General features: G+C 38.3%; 1 protein-coding gene across 1 annotated transcript; it reads right to left on the bottom strand.

Annotated features, from left to right (window-relative positions):
* Nucleotides 1-1,580: 1,580 nt before the first annotated feature.
* slc35f6 (solute carrier family 35 member F6) lies at nucleotides 1,581-9,220 on the bottom strand. The gene is made up of 6 exons (XM_086264586.1): nucleotides 9,005-9,220; nucleotides 5,357-5,429; nucleotides 3,826-3,997; nucleotides 3,534-3,749; nucleotides 3,250-3,360; nucleotides 1,581-2,240 (listed from the first exon to the last, which is right to left on the bottom strand). Exons 1-6 carry the CDS (start codon nucleotides 9,079-9,081, stop codon nucleotides 1,756-1,758), a joined length of 1,134 nt encoding a protein of 377 aa, XP_086120712.1. The 5' UTR covers nucleotides 9,082-9,220; the 3' UTR covers nucleotides 1,581-1,755.
* Between the last annotated feature and the right edge of the window lie 9,866 nt (nucleotides 9,221-19,086).

Here is a 19,086-nt window from a genome sequence, read left to right as displayed (position 1 = left end):
ATAGCAAATTTATGATTGAAACGGGAAAAAAATCTGGAATTAGCTTCTGGGTCTGAAAAACTCAGAAGGAATAGGCTTAAATTTGGGCAACTCCTCTGATTCTAGAAACAAGTCCAGTTTATAGTCATCTGTCGAATCTATGACTTCAGGAAAAAGATTCCTGGTAAGTTTATGGGCTCAGTCCCTAGTTTAAAGCTTTATTCAATATATGGTGATGTTCAGTTTGCAATGACCTAGCCACCTGCTCAATGGATGCCCTTCTCCTACCTTCCTGCACTGTCTGTAGCCAAGAGAGGCAAGTAACTCTTCCCTCAACACCGCTACTGTCCCTTTACCCATCAAAACGGCCTCTTTCACCCATGTTCTTTAAAAAAAAAAAAAAAAAAAAAAAAAAAACCTGGTCCAACAACCTTGATAACTTCAGGCTCATTTCCAACTTTCAGTTTATCTCTAAAATCCTGAATCCCACAGTAAAAAAAAAAAAAAAAAAAAAAAAGTTTATTTATTATTAGCTTCTTTTTCCCCCCCCCTCAGTTGGATTCACTTCCCGCTCATCACATCCACTTTCACAACATCGACATAGCGACACCCAAAACACTCAGTTTGAGGCTTCACGCGGTGATTTTATTAACATCCATGTTGGACATAAGAGTCTGTGCCTCAAGCCCACAGTCTGACTTCAACTGATTAAAAGAAAAGTAGCGAACCTTCACATCAGAAAGGCGGCTGCCTGTGAATAAAAGCGTGAATTGATAATAGTTCCCTTTTTCTTTTACTGAACATTACAGTCAGCACCTTGGATAACTAAACAGAGAAGTGGATTTACAATACAGAATACAAATCGATTGTACAGTCTTGACATCTCCATCAGTACAAATAAAACTAAGAGAGGAACATAAAGACACTTCTTTTAAATTCAAAATTCAGAAAAGAACTAAAGTGAGGTGAGGAGAACGGGCATGCAGTTTGATTACGAAGGATATGTTAAACTAATGCCTCTGTAGTGTCGTCACAAGGGTGTGAATCATTTTGTCGCAATCAAACTGCGCAGTCAGCAAAATTATAAAACACTATGAGTGGCAAAAAAAAGAAATGAGACACATGAGCGTGGTCCGTCATTCTTCAAAAAAGTCAAAGTGATGCTGACAGTATATTTTGGATGAAGATGTGGCTTAGCGTTTTGGCACTGAAAGTTCCATTTTCAAAGACAAACATATTTAAAAGGGTCGGGAAAAAATGCTGACATTGGCTTTTAATTGTTTTTATATAACAGTTATAAAAAAATTAAAATAATCCCTTAAAATCTATCTCAGGCCACTCTTCCTAAGCACTGGCCGCGTTGATTGAAAAATTGCACACTTTGTAAAATAAACATGTTCAGTGTCTTACAGAATGTTAGATGAGGAGATTAATAAGACAGAAGCAGATGTCATGATGTTGTGTAACTATGGAAGTTATATACAAGACAGTTTCTCAGCTTGGAAGTTGGGATTGGACAGAACCAGCGTTTCCTCCTGTTCTAGAAGTATTAATCATCTCAGCTTAATCTTGAAAAGAAACAAGCATATTTTTCTACAAAATGTCAACATTTTTATTTTTAATATGCTTTTCACACTCTCACCTGTTACAGCATTGTGTACCAGTTTAAATCTGAGATGTGAACACCTGATTTTTTTAAAGTAAACTGACACCAGTGTCTCTGGCAGACCGTCCACTAAACCGGGACTCTGTCTGTGCCGAGTGTGTCCCCAAGTTTTAGCTGTTGTCACCAGTCTGCACCTGACCGTCATTCAGCAGTCTCTCTCTTTCTCCAGAGCCGCCCTCCTCTTCGTTCGCGAACCTAGCGCAGCACGGTATTCTGGCCAGCAGGGGGCGGTGCAGTCCGTTGTAGAGCGCGGTACCCACCAGCAGCACCAAGAAGCCCAAAACCTGCAGTCCGTGAAAGTGCTCCCAGCCCAATGCCAAGCTCACCACCCAGATGACCAGCGTACGCAGGCTGTCCAGCACCATACGGGTGGTGGCGCTGATCTCTTTAGTTACGCTGATCCCCGCAAAGTTGAAAAAGGCGATGCTGACTGTGTTGCCGAGCAGAGCCAGCAAGATGAGAGGCTGGTGGCCGATCTGACAGAAGGCATCCAGCGCGTCCTCCAGGACGTGCCGAGGGTTGTTGGCGAAGTTTCCAACAGGGATGAAGTACATGGGGATGAGCAGCAGCGACAGGACAAAGAAGCCAAAGAAACCTGGAAACAAATATTTTGAAAAAGAAATGTAAGTGTAAAGCCAAAACAATGAGTTTAAACACGCTAACGTGCGCCAATCTGAGAAAAGCAGGATCTGGTGATAAACTGCTTTTCATACTGTGCCTGAAACAATTCACAGTAGAAGAAATATATTGTTATCCACTATTTATGTAAAAATATTGATTAATGCTGCTGTGTAACCATGTATGAAGTTTGTGCCCTCTAAACTCTTAAAAAGGGTCTGTTAAAAAATACATAATGCACTGTTACATGTGTAACAAGATTGCAAAAAGAACCTTTCCTTGTAATTTTTAACAGGTGAAAGCTTAAAAATATTAAAACAACTTTGTGGTCTCAAATCTGATGCAGCACTTGTGCTAAATTGTAACAAATGATACATTACACAGCAGTATAAATGCTAGGTTAGGCCACACTGCCTGTTGTGTAGCTGAGTTTCTGAAATATAAGTTACGGTCCCACAAAGGTTAGGTCTGTGTGCACGTCTCTGTCAGGACAGTGAGCGAAGACTTTTTTTTTTTTTTTTTTAAACCCACGACACAGGTACTCCTGTGCAGTCCTCCAAAATCCCAACTGTGCAGATGACGTATGGATCTGCTGAATGCAGAGTTCACCGGGAACGGAAGAACCGCAAAACAGAAAAAACCCCCAGCATGAACAGCACAGACACTTGATTGTTTTTAGCACTCAGCTCTTTGTATGTTATAACATCGCCCTTCTCCACGGCTGACAAACCAGCAACAGCACACCACAGACCTACTTTTGACACTGCCTTCATCTGACAACATAGGTCTATTCTAGATGTTTGTATGAGGTATAAGACCTTTGCCCATCTCATTATTGACATTCAGTAAATACTGAGAATTCAGGAATGTAATCGTTTTTGTAGGTTTGTGGTTTGAGAGGATACACATCCACTCTAAAAAAGTTCATCTCCAGCAGTAGAGATCTGATGTTGTAAGCTGGACAAAGCTCCTTATAACTGTCGTACCTTCAGTTCCAACAGCTCGGAGGGGATGAACGTCATGTGTGTAGACAAACTTTTCCTCGAGGACCATCTGCACTGACACAATGATCTGAGCCATGATGATCAGAAGATCTCCTGCAGTCAGACAAAAAACAAAAACAAAGCAAAACTGTGAGGGTTTTTTTTACTGAAACACTTTGCGATCCAATCATATCAAACAAACAAAATAAACAAATCAGATCCATATCAAGAGTTTAAAATAAAAAAAAAAAAAAAAAAAAGACCCCAAAGAAAACAAAACATCTTACCAGTGATCACATCACTGAGTTTGTGTGAGCTGTCTTTGTTTCCGCTGATGAAGTCAGCCAGGCCCACTATCACCAGCCCCAGAATGGTGATAAAAATGCCGATCCACTGATTAGGTGCCAGGCGACGCCCCAAAAATGCCACAGAAAGTAGACCGGTGAAGATGATGACAGCTCCACGGAGCATCTGGAAACTTGAGGCGCTCGTCATGTTGAGAGCTGTGAAACAAAACGGTTTTAACAAGACGGAAGAGAAGGGTCTGGTGACCTGTAAAAAGATTCTGTGGACACTTACCAACATACATGATGGAGGTGGCCATCATGTCGCACATGGCAGGAGGGAAGAAGAGGAAGGGGTTGAAGCTCTGGCCACGATTTACCCTGGGTTCTGGTCGACGTTTGTCGTGGCAAATTAAGATGTAGAAAGCTGCGAGACAGCAGAACTCGCCCAGAAACATCCCCACCGCCTGGACAGTGAGAGAGACAGACAGAATGAATTATTCCAGTTATTCCGCAAAGAAAACTAAAGACACTCACGAGTTACTGTATTAATCCAGATGTATCTTTCTGTTTTCAAAAGTTTTCTGATGAATCTTAAAAGGTTTGCAGCAGTTTTCACTTGCTTGACCTCCCAAAACATACACCTGGGTTTTTCTGTATGGAGATCATTTCTGGCACCTTCTTTTGGAGTTTTAGCAGAACCGAAACAAGAATAAAAATGTAAATCCTCTTCATTAGATTTAAAAAACAAGCAAAAAAACAGCAACAGTTCGCTTAGTTTACACTTCATTCACTCAAAAAGAATGGACATGTTTCTTTATCAAAGAAAAACCACCAAAAATGTAAAAAGTTCAGTGAAATGAAGTCAGGCCTCAGTTGCACAGCTCTAGAGACCTGTCTGCAACATTCCCCAAGTGCTTGGTTAGCAGATTCTGGAAGCTGAAGGAGAATGTTACACCAAAAACAGCGGTTGCCTTTCATTTGAATGGAAGACAACTCATCTGCAAACACTCGCCTGAGCTGTACTAACACCAGAAAAATTACTATGCAAACCAGAAACTTAGATGTTATCACTGCAACCGATGCATTTCAGGATGCAGTGTCCATTTTTAGTTTGCATCATGCTTTTCATAGTGTCGCTACCGCAGTTTGCAAATGTGTGCAGACAAGTCGGCATCTTCCATGCAAACTGTTAGAGACTTACATAATCACAAAGAGGTTTTGAGTTTAAAGATACAGCTGTGACATGTAGGTGAAGCTTTTTCACTTGACAGACAAAAAAAAACCAATTTAAAATGTTTAATTTCTCTGCATATATGAAATAAATATGTTAATATGGGGGCGACCGTGGCTCAGGGGATTGGGAAGCTCATCTGTAACCGGAAGGTTGCCGGTTCGATCCCCCTGCTCTCTCTGTCCTGGTCGTTGTGTCCTTGGGCAAGACACTTTACCCTACCGTCTACTGGTGTTGGCCAGAGGGGCCGATGACGCGATATGGCAGCCTCGCTTCTGTCAGTCTGCCCCAGGGCAGCTGTGGCTACAACTGTAGCTGCCTCCACCAGTGTGTGAATGTGAGAGTGAATGAATAGTGGAATTGTAAAGCGCTTTGGGTGCCTAGAAAAGCGCTATATAAATTCAATCCATTATTATTATTATTATTATTATTATTATTATTATTATTATTATTATTATTATTATTATTATTATAATAAATACAAATTGGAAAGATTTTCTTTAATTTAAAATAAGAACCAAGACATTATGAAAAAACTTTAACTGAGATCAAAGTGCTGAGCTCAGCTGTCACTAAGAGTTTATTACCATACCTGTAGAAATGGGTGAGAGAATGGACGCTCTGGTTCCTCCTGGCAACCCTTCGCATTGAACATATCAGCCCATCTGCCACAGAAAAAAAAAAAAACAACCCCAAACATGATTATTACAGCTTAATTATAGATTTTTAAAACAATAAAATATATAGTCAGAAATAACACATAAGAAACAGAGGGGTTTTTTAAGAGAAAATTAAAAATACATTTTCTTGTTTAGTATTCCTTCACATTATGCCAGGTTTTGGTTTGAACATGTGGTGATGAAATAATTCCACTTCACCTACAGGTCACTTGTTTCACTGCCTGCTGACATGAAGAACGGCGACAGAATGATTGAATGACGTGTCTTTTCACTCGTGAAGTTAATGAGTGCTTAAGTCTGCATAAACCTTTATTTTTTTACTGTCTGACAGCATGACTGGCATGTGAGCGTCCCGGTGACAGCGCGAAGCAGGACTGTGGTCTTTAAAAGTGACGACACAGCACTTTCTTGAAAACTCTGAGCTCATCAATACGCAAAGGAAACTTGAGTGGATCTGTCTGCTCATCTAAATCTGCTCTTGCTTTTCCTGTTATTTAAGGTTGGTGTGCTTTGGATTAAATATCTTTACATGGTGGGTAGATGGAAGTTGCACGAAAACTATCATCCTCCGAGCTGTAACTGATCCGAGTTGTGGGGCTTTTAAGGCAGCGAGGCAGCACAGAGATGCTGCTGGTTTCAGGTGAATGTTGTGAAATTTGACCAGGTAGTTGTCGAGTTGTCTCTTAAGTAACACTACATGACCCGTTTTGTTTGACACAAACTGCAATTAGCAGCAGAACTGAGATGTGTTCAGCTGACAAAACCCACAAAAGGACAAAGAAGTGCGTGTCAGGAAGCAGAGAGCTGATGTCCCAGAATATTGGAGAAGTTGAAAAAGCTGAATCTTTTGTTTCACTGAGATGACAAACCTCTTCCTATCATGACAGCAAAAGAGATCCTAAATGCAGTCAGCACTCATTATGATAATCTAGTCACCTAAGCTAAATTACCAACAATCACTGATTCTGAAACGTGCACGTTTTTATTTCACCCCGTGACGCCAAGTATGTTATATTTGATACACCTGTTTTTGATGATGACTTCCAACATCTTCAGTGTGATTTTTTCCCCCTAATAAATTGACATACACAAACAGTATACTACTGCGAGCACCATTAATAAAATACACAAAAATGCCGGATGTAGCAAAAATTATAAAAATGAATATTTATTTTTTAATTTGTTAAAATAAAACAGAATTTTACAGCAATTATTCAGTGTTTCGGGATAAACATGGTTAATTATGATTGGATTTTGAGCAAAAAGGTCAATTTAAAGACATCTATAAATTGGTTAATTGTCTTTACTGGACAAAAAATATATCTGGTGATTTAATTATTTAGCAGCCAGTGGGTGACTCAGCAGGTTGTGGCAGTCCTGATAAAAAGACTGCAACATTAAGTTGATTTATTTGAAAGAGTCGAGGTTTTCTGTTTCAGCAAATGTTCTCTTTGTCCTCAGTGGCACGTGGAGTCCCACAGGGTTTGATTTCAGGCCCACTTGTGCTTTCTTTACATCATTCCCCTCTCACTCAACTGGTCGAAGTAGATGGCTCCCCTCCCAAGCCAAGAACTACGAGTTTTCTCCCTATTAAAAGGGAGTTTTTACTTCCCATATTTTCCAAGTGCTTGATCATAGGGGGTTGTCTGATTTTTGGGGTTTCTTTATAATATTTTATCAACTGTACCTTACAATATCACGACAACATCTCGAGTTGTTGTGGATTAGAGCTATATGAATAAAATTGAAACAAGCTGAATTGAATCTGTGGACATATTACTTTTATCTCCTGTATACGTTTTAATGTTTAAGCAGACAAGGAGGACACGTTATCTAAAAATGAAGAGTGATCTCTAAACAGTCAAAAGCAAATAATGTCATGCAGTTGCATTTCTTAGATAAATCTTTGCATCCTGTCGAGAGCTGCTTTTCAGTAGCAGTAGTAGATATTTTTTACAAAGCTTCTCAAGTCACATAAAACCTTTATTAACCCAACTTTGATTATCAAATTAGGAAAATTGATTTCCATCATCCAGCATTCAGTTTTTCTTTTTAAATATAGAAAAGCGTATGGACTGCTGAATGATGGAAATCAGACCAACAACAAGAGTGCAGACAGCAGCTGCTAAATGTTTAGCTAAAATACGCAGAATTATGGTTTCTGGACAATTTTCCATTCTATACCACTTCCACAGTATGGAGGTCAAAACTCTAGCCACACTTACATATACAACTTTCCCGCTAAACCAGTGGATTTCAGATTGTGGGCTTCATCTGGATGAACATATAACATATTAAAAAACATTTATTTTTGGTGGGGGTTGCTGGGCATTTGCTGATGTGGCTACAGACTAAAAGATCTTGCAGTTTTAAAATATTTAAGAAGCATTTTTTATTGTTTTCTGATATTTTAAAAACCAGCTAGGATCAAAAACAATAGCAGGTTGCAAATATAAATATATGATAGTCTAGTTTTAACTACATTTAGTGATAAAGCCACAGCTGCAGTGCTCCTTGGTTACAGTGGCAGATAAAGCATTTGCATTGTTTTCAAATGCTTTCGGGTTTTGTCATGTGATAAACACTGTCTGTCTGATGATAAGCAAGTGAAATACTGATACCTCACATCTAAAAGTTTTTCTACAAGAGTTGACTGTAATGTTAATGTACTGATATCTAGTATTATTTAAAACAAATGTAATGTTAATACTCTGTATTTCAAATGAATCATGAATTATTTACGTCATCAGCAGGAACCAAAAGAGACTACTCTAAGGAGCTTGGAAAGAAAAGTGTCTGGACTTCTTTAAGTTGCTTGAGGTTGAGGTTCTTGAAGTTGCTTCAAGCAACTTAAAGAAGTCCAGACGGTTTTCTTTCCAAGCTCCTTAGACTACGATGACCTGGATGACTGAGAACCTTCACAGACATACAAAAGAGACTACATACCACCCAAGGAAAAATACAATTAAATAAACACCAGAGAGTGCAGCTGCTCAGCAGGTTTTCTGTGTATCATATGTATCATGCAGTTTCTGCTGAAACAACATGAACCAAATGCAAGAAACACGTGTAAATCAAAGACATAATAGACCAAAGTTATTTTTATGTGACGACGTTATTTTTATGTCTCGATGAATTAAATGAGTTGAACTGCTTTTTATTCCCCTTTTTGAAGCAGACAGAAGCCCGACCTTTACTTGGAAAGGAAATAAGTGATCTCACCGTCCCCCCACAGTTTAGTTTCACATGAAAACAGGAAAGTCTAGTTATAATTCAAACTCACAGCTTGATAAATATGTTAATGTTAGCCGCTTACAAGCTAACAAGGAAACGAGACGCTATTGTTACTAGCTAACGGGGTAGCTCTACGTTAACAATCTGTAAGAAAATGCAATAAACGAACTACATTTATTAACTTCTCTAAACAATTAACTGTGCACCACCACCCTTCAAATTTTATGTTAAATCTGTAGTTCAGGTCGGTTCCTGGGTCCAAGCTCCAGCTACAGTAACTGTAGACACACGACACGGTAGGGAAAAACATAATTAAATCTACTCACTTGGCCGACAGCGTGTTGATGGAGCCGGTTGTAAGCATTAGTCCCGCGAGGAACAGCTGGTATTTTGTCCAAGCCATGATGGACGATGGATGGACCGGGACGAGCAGGAAACGGACACCACCGAGCTGTGTTTTGGTGAAATACACCGCTGTTGTTTACCCGCTCCGCTTGATCTACTCTGCCCAGCCACGCTCTATGAACGTCACATGACAGCTCATCGTCAGCTGACCGCCGAGAGTTATAGCTGTGTTACCTTCAGGACTCGTCGGAAATTACGCAACCCATTTCTTTTGATGATGAAAAATGAAAGTGAAAAGGCTTACTTTAAGAGTTTGAGATGGTTCAGTGGATGTATAAATGAAGCACAAATGGGATCCCCTTAAACAGATTTTTAGTTTTAGTATTGTTATTTTCCTCTGAATAATCAATTCTGTCCCTAGTTATCTAATATAAATTAAGTAAGTCAGCCGCAACCAACCAACGACATGACGTCACGTTCCCTACAGACAGAAGATGGCGCTAAACATGTTTTTTTGAAACGTTAAGCACTTATTTCTTAAATCTGGCTTCACAGAGAGTGTTAACTCTATGTCAGTTTTTGAGAGCAGGGTTCAATGGTGTAAATTAACCTTTATATGTGTAGCGTTTCATGTCCCTTTAAAGGCAACTGGACAAGTGGAGGACAAAAGAATTGGCAGGCCCAAAACACAAAACAGAATCTGAAAGTCATAACGTTAAGAAAGGAGGAAAATTCTCCAGGAAAGACGTGACACAGGATCTGAGACATGTATCTGGACCATCAGTTGATTCGTGGTTTCAGTGGAAGGATGGCTGTCATTAAGCCATTAAACCTTGAGAAAAGGCTGAGGTATGCCAAATTAAACAAGAACTTAAGTGAAAATCAGTGGCAACTGGCCTAATGGAGTGATGAATCCAAATTAGATTTTTTTTGTTCAACTTGTTGTCAATATGTACAGAGTAGATCAGGAAAGATGTGTAACAGTAAACATCTACAGCCATCTCTTAAACACAGTGGGGGCTGCGTCATGGCTTGGGCTGCATTTCAGCTAGTGGTGTTGGAGATATTGTCAATTATGTACACAGAAAATGACTGTCAGGGTTTGATCCATCATGCAACATCTGAAAAACATCTGATTGGCCACAGCTTCATTTTTCAGCCTGACAGTGGTCCCCAAAACACTGCCAGTGCAGTAGAAGCATGCCTTGATAGAAAAACACACAGCGCAACATTGTATCAGTCGTGAACTGGCCTCCTCAGAGCACTGTGGGATCATCTTGACAGAGAATGAAACAAAAAGCAGCCAGCATCCAAAAAAGAGCTTTGAATTTCCTTCAAGAAACACGGAGAACTATTCCTGAAGACTACTGAAGAAATTAGATGAAAGTTTCTTAAAAGAGCTCGAGCTAGGTTGAGAAAAAAGAAAGAAAGAAAAAAGTGGTCGTAATTTCACTTTCACGGTTGTTAAAATTGTACAAACTCTGTTTGTGCTGTATGTACTGTTTATTCTTCCATGTATGTTTGCACATAGTTCAATAAATCACTGCACCTACAGTATTTGCCATTTTCCTAGTAAAATATACAGAAATTAGGGGTGGCTCTAAGCACACAGTACAGTAAAAAACAGTTATACTCTCAACCTTTGACTTTGATCAGATTAGAAGGGTGAGCTATGGAAGATATATAGATGATTGAATTTTCATATCTCTAGGCTCAAGTCTGGACTGACACATTAGCTTTTCACTGTTGTCAGTTACTAACTTCTACTCATATGGCATTTACTGAAAACTGTGACCAGTGTTTATCTGGTCTGTCACTCTGATTGTTAACAGGCATATAATGTGACCTTTAAAACATTTTTCTCATTTTTTTCATAGTGTTTTTGCTGTTTCCCTGTTGCTAAAGCCAGAATAAACCAATAAAAAATAAGAACATGTGGTGCATTCCTAGATTTTAGTGCACTGTGTGTAAAGTTTGAGGAACTGTATAAGGTAACTCAATTTATTATAAAGACAGTATCCTGCTGAGTCATTAAACACATCCAGTATACTATATTTGAGTTAAATACTAGTCTAGTGTCCTTGATATCTGCAGCTTTATCACATAGTGGTGAAGCAGCATATCATTTGAACTAAAACCCCTCTTTTCACTCATGTTACCATATCTGATTCATCATTGCTTTCCAGCTAATGCACTTAAGGCAAATGCTTTCTAGGGTCCCTAAACATAGCAGAGCAGGCACCATGGATAACCAGCAGGTGGAGTCAAAGACCAGACAGACCATCTAAGAACTCAAACTGGGACCAGAGTGTGTCCCCCCCTTTGTGGCCTCACATTGATTAAAATTAGAACAGGCATTCCACTTTCCATGAGGATGCTGTCCCATATTAGGTCAATCTATGGCTTTTCTAAACCTCTGAATAAAAGATCAGTGTCATTTAATAAAAAAAAATACTTACAGTAAAGTTAAGCATTTGAGGCTCTAGATTCACATTTTTAATGTTACTTGGACAATCCTCACTGGAATGACTCACACCAAAAGCCTGAGAAAATCAAGCTTTCACAGCTTCTATTTGCTGCAGGGATATTTTCGGTATACTTTCACTCCTCCGGTGTTAAAGGGTGCTAAACAGAATTCTTGGTGACTTCCCAGACAGCTGATGAGAACAAGGAGTCATCGCCTCAGTGACTCCCTGTGAAGTGTCTCATCTCTCCTCTCTCTGCAGACAGCAGTAAAACCTCTTGGCTCTTACCACTTAACATTTAGTTATCGTAAATTTGCTCAAGTGCTGCCGTGAATGAAAAAAAATAAAGAGTTCTTTATACTGCTTGGGCAATGAGAACATACCTGTAATAAAGGAACAGGGAAAACAGTTTTTCACACCACTGTATACAGAGCTTCTGCTGTATTTGAACACTCAGAGCACTTTCCACTATGTGCCTCATTCACCCTAGCACTTTAAAAAAAATCTAACATTTATGCAATGCAAATGAGGGCAGCCCGGGGTTCAGTATCGTTCCCAGGGCACTGCAGTGCAAACTGGAGGAGCTGGGGATCGAACATTCAATCTCCCAATTAACGAATAACCCCGTTGTCCATTAATTGGAAATCAACTCTGAGTCAAAGAGGCCCTCATTTGTCAGTTTGATTTGTTGATTTGATTACTCTTATTTAATTAATAAGTCAATCTGAGTGTTACATCCACAAATTGATCTAGGGATAAGGGGAGTAGCATAGTATTAGATGGAGAAACATGAGGAGGTTGTTTGAGTCTGAAAAGATTTATTGCCAGGATGTTATCAATGAAGTACAAGTTAGCTTCAAGGAGAGCCAAGGCCAACGCACACATACATAAACAGACCCAACTTGAAATACAACACCATCAAATGATTAACTGAGGCAAAAGAAAAGCTACAAACATATACCTCAAATCCCTAAGAAACCAGTAAAATACAGGAGAAAAATGATTGGCAGCTCTCCTACAAGCGTCCTTTGGTCAATGTAACAGAAGACAGAGGAACAAAGGGCAAATTGATCAAGTGTGATGAGTAAAAGCAAGGTAATCGGGAACATGAACCTTAACAAACAAACAAAGCAAAAGGCTAACAGCTCACTTTCAAAACACACGACACTTATATAGGCCCTGGAGGGCATCTATTAGCTGCAGGACTTAGATCTCAGCCAATGACATGAAAGGTGGAAACTTGAGGACCCAACAGAAGGGAAGCACCCAAAAATGGAAATAATCAGCGTCAAGTTTTCTCAATTTGAAAAAGTTTTTTGCAAGTGAAATTCAGCGTTTTGATATTTAAAAATAAAACATCTAAAAATGTTATTCAAATGAAGTATTTCATAATAAATTATTTATCTTTCTTTCTTTTCTTTTTTTTTTTTTAGTTTCAGTATGGGGGGGGGGGGGGGGGGGGGGGGGCTTCAAACTCTTTGTTACATTTTCAGGTCCTTTTTTTCAGTTTCAGTCTTTTGACCCTAACTTTGTGCTGTGGGTGTACATCAAGGGGGAGGGGTGTAGACTAATTATTGACAGCTCCTGTGTCACGTTCGTTACAAGTTAAAAATCAGCATTTTGTTTGAAGATGGCCACCGATCCCGTGAAGGAGCTAGCACCAACAGTTAAGAAAGATGGTTTCTGATTACCCCATGATGGACTATAGAACAAATAAGTTTGTAACATATTGATATACACTAAGGTGGGGGAAAAATTACCCCACCAACAGCGAATAGTGTTATCTGATTGGATGGTAGTTCGCAAAGCAGCAAGATCTCTGAACTCTGTAAAGAAATCTAAGAATCGCCCAGTCATTACTGTATATTCTATTGAAATAGGATCCCCTACCTTAAAATGCCATTGCACCTTAATAGAGCTTTAACCTTAATGTATATCAGTATATTACCAATGTTCACCTGTCAATATAGTGAAATGGCAAATTAGATATAAAAAATAATAATAAAAAAAATGAATTTGAAGCCAAAACAAAAAAACTGTAAAAAAAAAAAAAAAAGAAAAAAAGAAAAAAGTTTGTATTATTTTAAATAAAAAATAAAATAAAATATCAAAATTTCATTTTAAATCACTTTTTCAAATGAATAAAACTTCTGACAGCTTCTGTGTTTTCTTCTCTCTGTCATCATATTCAGTGTTAGTCTTCATGTCTCACTGTTAGCGTTTTTGACTTTGGTCACTTCCTGTTTTACTTTGAAGGATAACTTTCTCATGTGTCCTGCTTCAGCTTTACTTCCTGATCTTTTCTCTGGCTTGCCATCATTAGGATGTGACTGCTTTTAGTTTCACTCTTGTTCGGTTCTTTTCTTCTCCTTCGTTTCAATAATTTTATTACATTGTTGGTTTCTTTGCTTTGTGATGTGTATGTGATATTTAATATAGTGAAACCATAATTACTTGTATGAATCTCAAGAAGCATAATAAGTAATAAACCTCTTTAATGAGGTTTGTGATGAGTCCAAGGTTGACAATGTGTCTTCCTTTTACTTAAAAAAAATTATGCTGCATGATAATAAGGCTTTATGTGACAAGATGACTTTTAATCTTGCAATCAAAAATAAGTAATAAAATTATTCTTGTAATTTGGAAACAGCATGAAAGTCACTTTAACCTCTGTTTAGAATCACTTAAATCACCCAAAAAGTCTTTATACTTACTAACAAACTTAATATTAAATTACATTAAATTATCTGAAATATTTATTGACTTAAAAAAGTCTTGATACAAATCAATCAGTATCAACCTTGGTTGTTCACCTAATGTACTGTATGTAAACACTCAATTGATGCTTTGCGAGGCTGGCTCTGTTGTTTTATACTCTTCCTGTACTAGCTGTGGCAAACCTCACAGATGCTTTTCATTGTTAATGCCTTATTTGAAAACATCACATTGATTGTAGCAAAGCGATGAATGGAGCAATGGAAGCAGATATTGTATTTCCTTCTAAATAACTAACCATAAAACATCACTTCGTTAACAAGGCAATCAAAATTGGCTGTCACAACTGTCCCTGCCCTTAAACCTCTTCTACCCTGGAGGTCGCTGTAGCTGGATCAGGTAATAAAATCCAATCTGATGCTATTTTGAGAAGCTTACTGAATGGGGCACGCGCTGTAGTGATGGAGCTTTGTCATGCCCCGATGCGTGAGCATAGCATTTGTACTGCTTTATTTCTATTACGTCAAATGTATTAGAGTTGTAGCTGATTTTTCAAAACTTACTGTGGCCTGGTCGAAAAGTCCTACAAGTGTCTCTCTTTCAGAGTCCAAGTTTGCAGCTGTTACAGCCTTGCACTCGGCAGCCATAAATTAATTAACAGTAAATGAATAAACATATAAGCAATTACTTTAACCTACACCATGCTGTTATTAAATTATGCCATGCTGGACATGTTTGAGTTTTTCCAGCCTGTAATTGTTATTTGTTTCTGTTCAGTGTTTACTTTGATTTCTGTTAGAAATCTTACGCAAAAGTTCAGTAAGGAAGATCTGTAATCTCTCATCTGCCTGCTTTTTCCTGGGTGTTCGGCTGCTTTTCTTTGTAACTTTTTGGCTTTCTTTTTTATAACATAGAATATGTTAACATCTTCAAACCATTAATTAGGCTGTGCTCTGTTTTACTGCTCACTATACCTGACTGCAAAAGGTCACAAAATCTAACTTGACCTTGAAAATAATAATCTGCAGGGTTGAAGATGAAGCTCACTAAAAACTTAATTTCCTAGATTCACCACTTGAGGCTGGTTCTAAACTTAATTTAACTAAATTTACAGTATTTACAGTGTAGTACAAGACATAAACTAAAAAACTAAATTACATCTTCATAACAACTTTACAGGGAATGAGCTTTAAGTCATTCACCTGTTTAAATTCTATGAAGGCTTAAAATTATGAATGATTAAGGGTGTAGCTTCTATAAGGATGGCAACAGGTTGGTGCAGACACAGCTGACTGTACCCGCTAGGTCTTTGCTACATCTCAGAAGTTCAACTCTCTGAACTGGACTCAAAGCAGAGAAATCTGCGTCACTGTGTGACACCCACACTCTGTGAATGCACTTTGATAACCAAGCTAGAGAGAATTCACCACTCCGCTCTGTTATCCAAATACGGAAACTTCTTGAATACAAACAAACCAAAGAAGCTGCTTATGGCAGGGTTCAAACCACAAACTGATATGGCAGTTTCATGACTTTTACTCTACTCTTTCATCGTTCTGGGAATGAATATAAAATTTTTTTCATGTCCTTGGACATAGTTTCTCATGTGAATGGACTATAATGTACTAATCTGTGCCAATGCACATGAAATTAATACATTTTACGTTTAAGGGGGTAAAAAGTTCTGTATTTGGAGGCAGATGGGGTTAGCAATGATCATACTACCTCCCAGCTACCTGGTCAGGGTTCGGCAATAAAAACTACTCGGGTTCAGAAAAATCACTTTTCCACATTCTTCTAAACTTTTTTCTTGGTTGCCATGGTGAGGTAAATCCTCTCTGGACAACATATCTGCAGCAGAAACAAAATCTACTTCCCACTTAAACACATTAGTTTTAAAGTGATGCTAAAAAAAACTGTAACAAGAACTTAAACTAGATTTAAGTAAAACTGCCCAGTGGGTAATATTTGAATATATTTATTCATGTATTAATAAGCATATCACTAAAAGCATATAGCTGTATCTCTAATGAAAACAGAACCCCAAGACCCAGGTTTACCTGCTATACCTGCCAAAATTCATGGAGTTCAGCATAATTCAGCACTATGTGCATCACGTTTCACTTAAGTTGTTTTAAAGCTTGGGCCTTCACTTACCTTATCTTAGTAAGTACAGGCCTCTGAGGAAAAACGTCGCCCACTGCTGGTTTATGGTGTTTCCTATGTACAGTTTAGGGCAGCAAAATCTGTTTCTTTGAAGTCTTTGTGAACTGTAACGGGAAAAGAAAAAGGCCTAGCACACGATAAGGGCTGGCTGTTTAAAATAAGCGACTGGAGGCGTAATCTTCTGCCTAATGTGTCTTTTTCAGTTCTTTTAAGGACAGAAAAGTCTTAACTTTTTATGTAAAACACAGAAAAAAACAACTTGCATTGTATCTGCACTTACACTGTAAAGATTGACTGCTGGAGCCATATTGATTAAATTAACTGAATCAACAGATTGGATCAGCAGTACCACTGTTTGTGTATTATCCAATACAGAAACAGAATGAATGAATTTATTTGCTTTTGTCTGTGTTTTCATTTTCTTTCAGCACTATCACTTAATCAATCCCTTAACCCTATCACCTTGTGGAAATCCATACCAATTTTGCCACAGTCAATAAGTAGACTAATGAACTAGTTTGATCAGGGGCCCGACAGAATATATAAGTGGTCTCATTACTTTATGGAGCTATAGGAATATGTTGTGATGCAGGCTGTGACCTCATTTAAGAGACAGAAATAAACCAGAAATAGAAAGATTAAACGCTATATTTATCTCCAGGTCATTTTGTCTACTGGGACAGTATCAATTGTTTTTATTGTCTGTTACCTAATCCAATAATTATAACAGGAAAAATAAAGCAATGACTGAGCCCTCCCCAGGTGAAAGTAGTTTAAACTTTGAGCCTTCCTTCACATGCAGTGGGCTCAGGTGAAGTGGATCTACGCAGCCTCTCTTGGAATCCATTTACAGTCCTCAAACAAAGCTCACCTGGATGAATGAAGTGTAAACACAACCCTGCATGTGCACTGCTTTCTGTGCGGCTGAACATAATGGCTTAGACAGCTCTTTCTCGACCTTCGTGGAACAGGCCAGGAATCATTGTGAATCATTAAAAACAACAATAACTGCTATTCCCAACACAGACAGAGATATTCCCACAGGGTCCTCTCGCTGTCTGGGATGAACGGTTTGTTACACTGAAAAAAAGGGATTGGCCAGCACTTGGATTTACGTAAGCATCTTGCGTGTATTTAACACAATTGCCTCATGCTTTAAAGTTAAGTGTAACTACATAGTGTAGAAACTACATGATATGCAGAGAGGCTAGATTAAATTGTTCATATCATGTTGAAGTGAAGTAAGTCAATAATATATCAATGTTAAATCCCGCGACACTGCACGGGTTTCAGACTCGCGCTCTTTAGATCGTGGTTTCAGGAAGGCATCCATCTCAGTCAAGTCGAGCAGCCACCTCTACTTTTTTTAGTATACCAAAAAAAGTAAATTGGGTGGTTGTTACATTAAAAAAGTCTAACTTGTAATTTGAACACAATAATTTCATGTTTCTATGAACGTAATTAAATCATGAAGAATCTGTACGAAATTCAACAACTTAATTTGTTCTTGTTGAGACGACATGATACAATCTAGGAAGAGTGGTTAGTTGCTAAACTCATGAAATTCACAAGATCGCACAAGATTTCAAACTGCAGGAAAATCACTGGAGTTATAAGAGGCAGGCAACTACACACACACCACGCGCATGCTATTGCTATTTATTGTGTATTATTACAAAAACAAAAAAATTCTGCATCAAATACAGGAAATCATAGCTTTCCTACATTTCCTAGATTGTTGGCATGGTGGTTAGTGCTGTTGCTTCACAGTAAGAAGGTTCTGTGTTCAAATCCACATTCTGGCTAGTTTGCAGGTTTCTCTCTGGCTATTCTGGTTTCCTCCCGCAGTTATTAGCGTTAGGGTTAACTGGTGATTCTAAATTACCTGTAAATGTAAGTGTAAATGGTTGTTTGTTTCTATGTGATAGACTGGTCAGCTGTCCATGGTGTACCCTGCCTTGTAACCCATCACTTCAGGGTTATTTCCCAGCCCTCCTGCAACCAGGATAAAGATAGAAGGATGGTAGTTGTTGAAGACCCATTCAATTTTTATGGTAACCAGGATTTAGACTTTGTTGAACATTATGTAATATGAAGACAGCATGTAGTATTTAAGTGACCAAGTAGTAGTGGGGTAAAAGTTATTGAATAGTGTTGAAATAAAATGACATAATTGTGAAGGATTAAAATATTCCAAGAGCTCAACTTACTTCATCTGAACATGTTTCAATCGCGTTTTATGAACACAAAATGCACAGGTTTACTGAATATGAAAAAGTTGTGTTGACTTAACTCAGTTGTTTAAGTTTCTGCCAAAGCAAAACATTTGTGTGCAACCAATGTCCACTATTGAATCAAGTAAATCCAACATGGCCTTTTTTTCAGTGTAAGGTGGAACTAGAAAGAACATCAGCTGGAAACCATCACGACTCGTGTGCTGCTGACATACAGTACTAACTCAGCTTTAATCATGAAGAGCCTTTTGTATGACGCTTGATGTAAAGGACAGACCTCTTCATCTCTTTCACAGTTTAAAACATGTAAATGAGGCAAAAATGTGTCATTGTGGACTGAACTGCAAGTTGTTGTTTTTAATTACTGAGCAGTGGTACCCTGACACATACTTTTAAAACTTTTAGATTAAATAGAAACTGCTAGTGTTTTTTTTTTAATATCACTTGATCTGTTAAAGTGGATGCCTCTCTTATTATTAGTAT

The sequence above is a fragment of the Aulonocara sp. 'chitande type north' Nkhata Bay genome, linkage group LG15, assembly GCF_057382095.1.
Source record: "Aulonocara sp. 'chitande type north' Nkhata Bay isolate Kocher_YH1m ecotype deep benthic linkage group LG15, A_spYH_male_GT1.1, whole genome shotgun sequence".
Taxonomy (NCBI): Eukaryota; Metazoa; Chordata; class Actinopteri; order Cichliformes; family Cichlidae; genus Aulonocara; species Aulonocara sp. 'chitande type north' Nkhata Bay.
This window is presented reverse-complemented; position numbering and strand designations above follow the sequence as displayed.

What these genes read in the sequence shown, in the direction of transcription:
- slc35f6 (XM_086264586.1), bottom strand. Translation starts at nt 9,081, where the DNA reads ATGGCTTGGACAAAATACCAGCTGTTCCTCGCGGGACTAATGCTTACA. An exon ending in ATCAACACGCTGTCGGCCAA is followed by an intron (nt 5,430 to 9,004) that starts GTGAGTAGATTT and finishes TTTCTGTGGCAG; the next exon opens with ATGGGCTGATATGTTCAATG. An exon ending in TCTCTCACCCATTTCTACAG is followed by an intron (nt 3,998 to 5,356) that starts GTATGGTAATAA and finishes CTCACTGTCCAG; the next exon opens with GCGGTGGGGATGTTTCTGGG.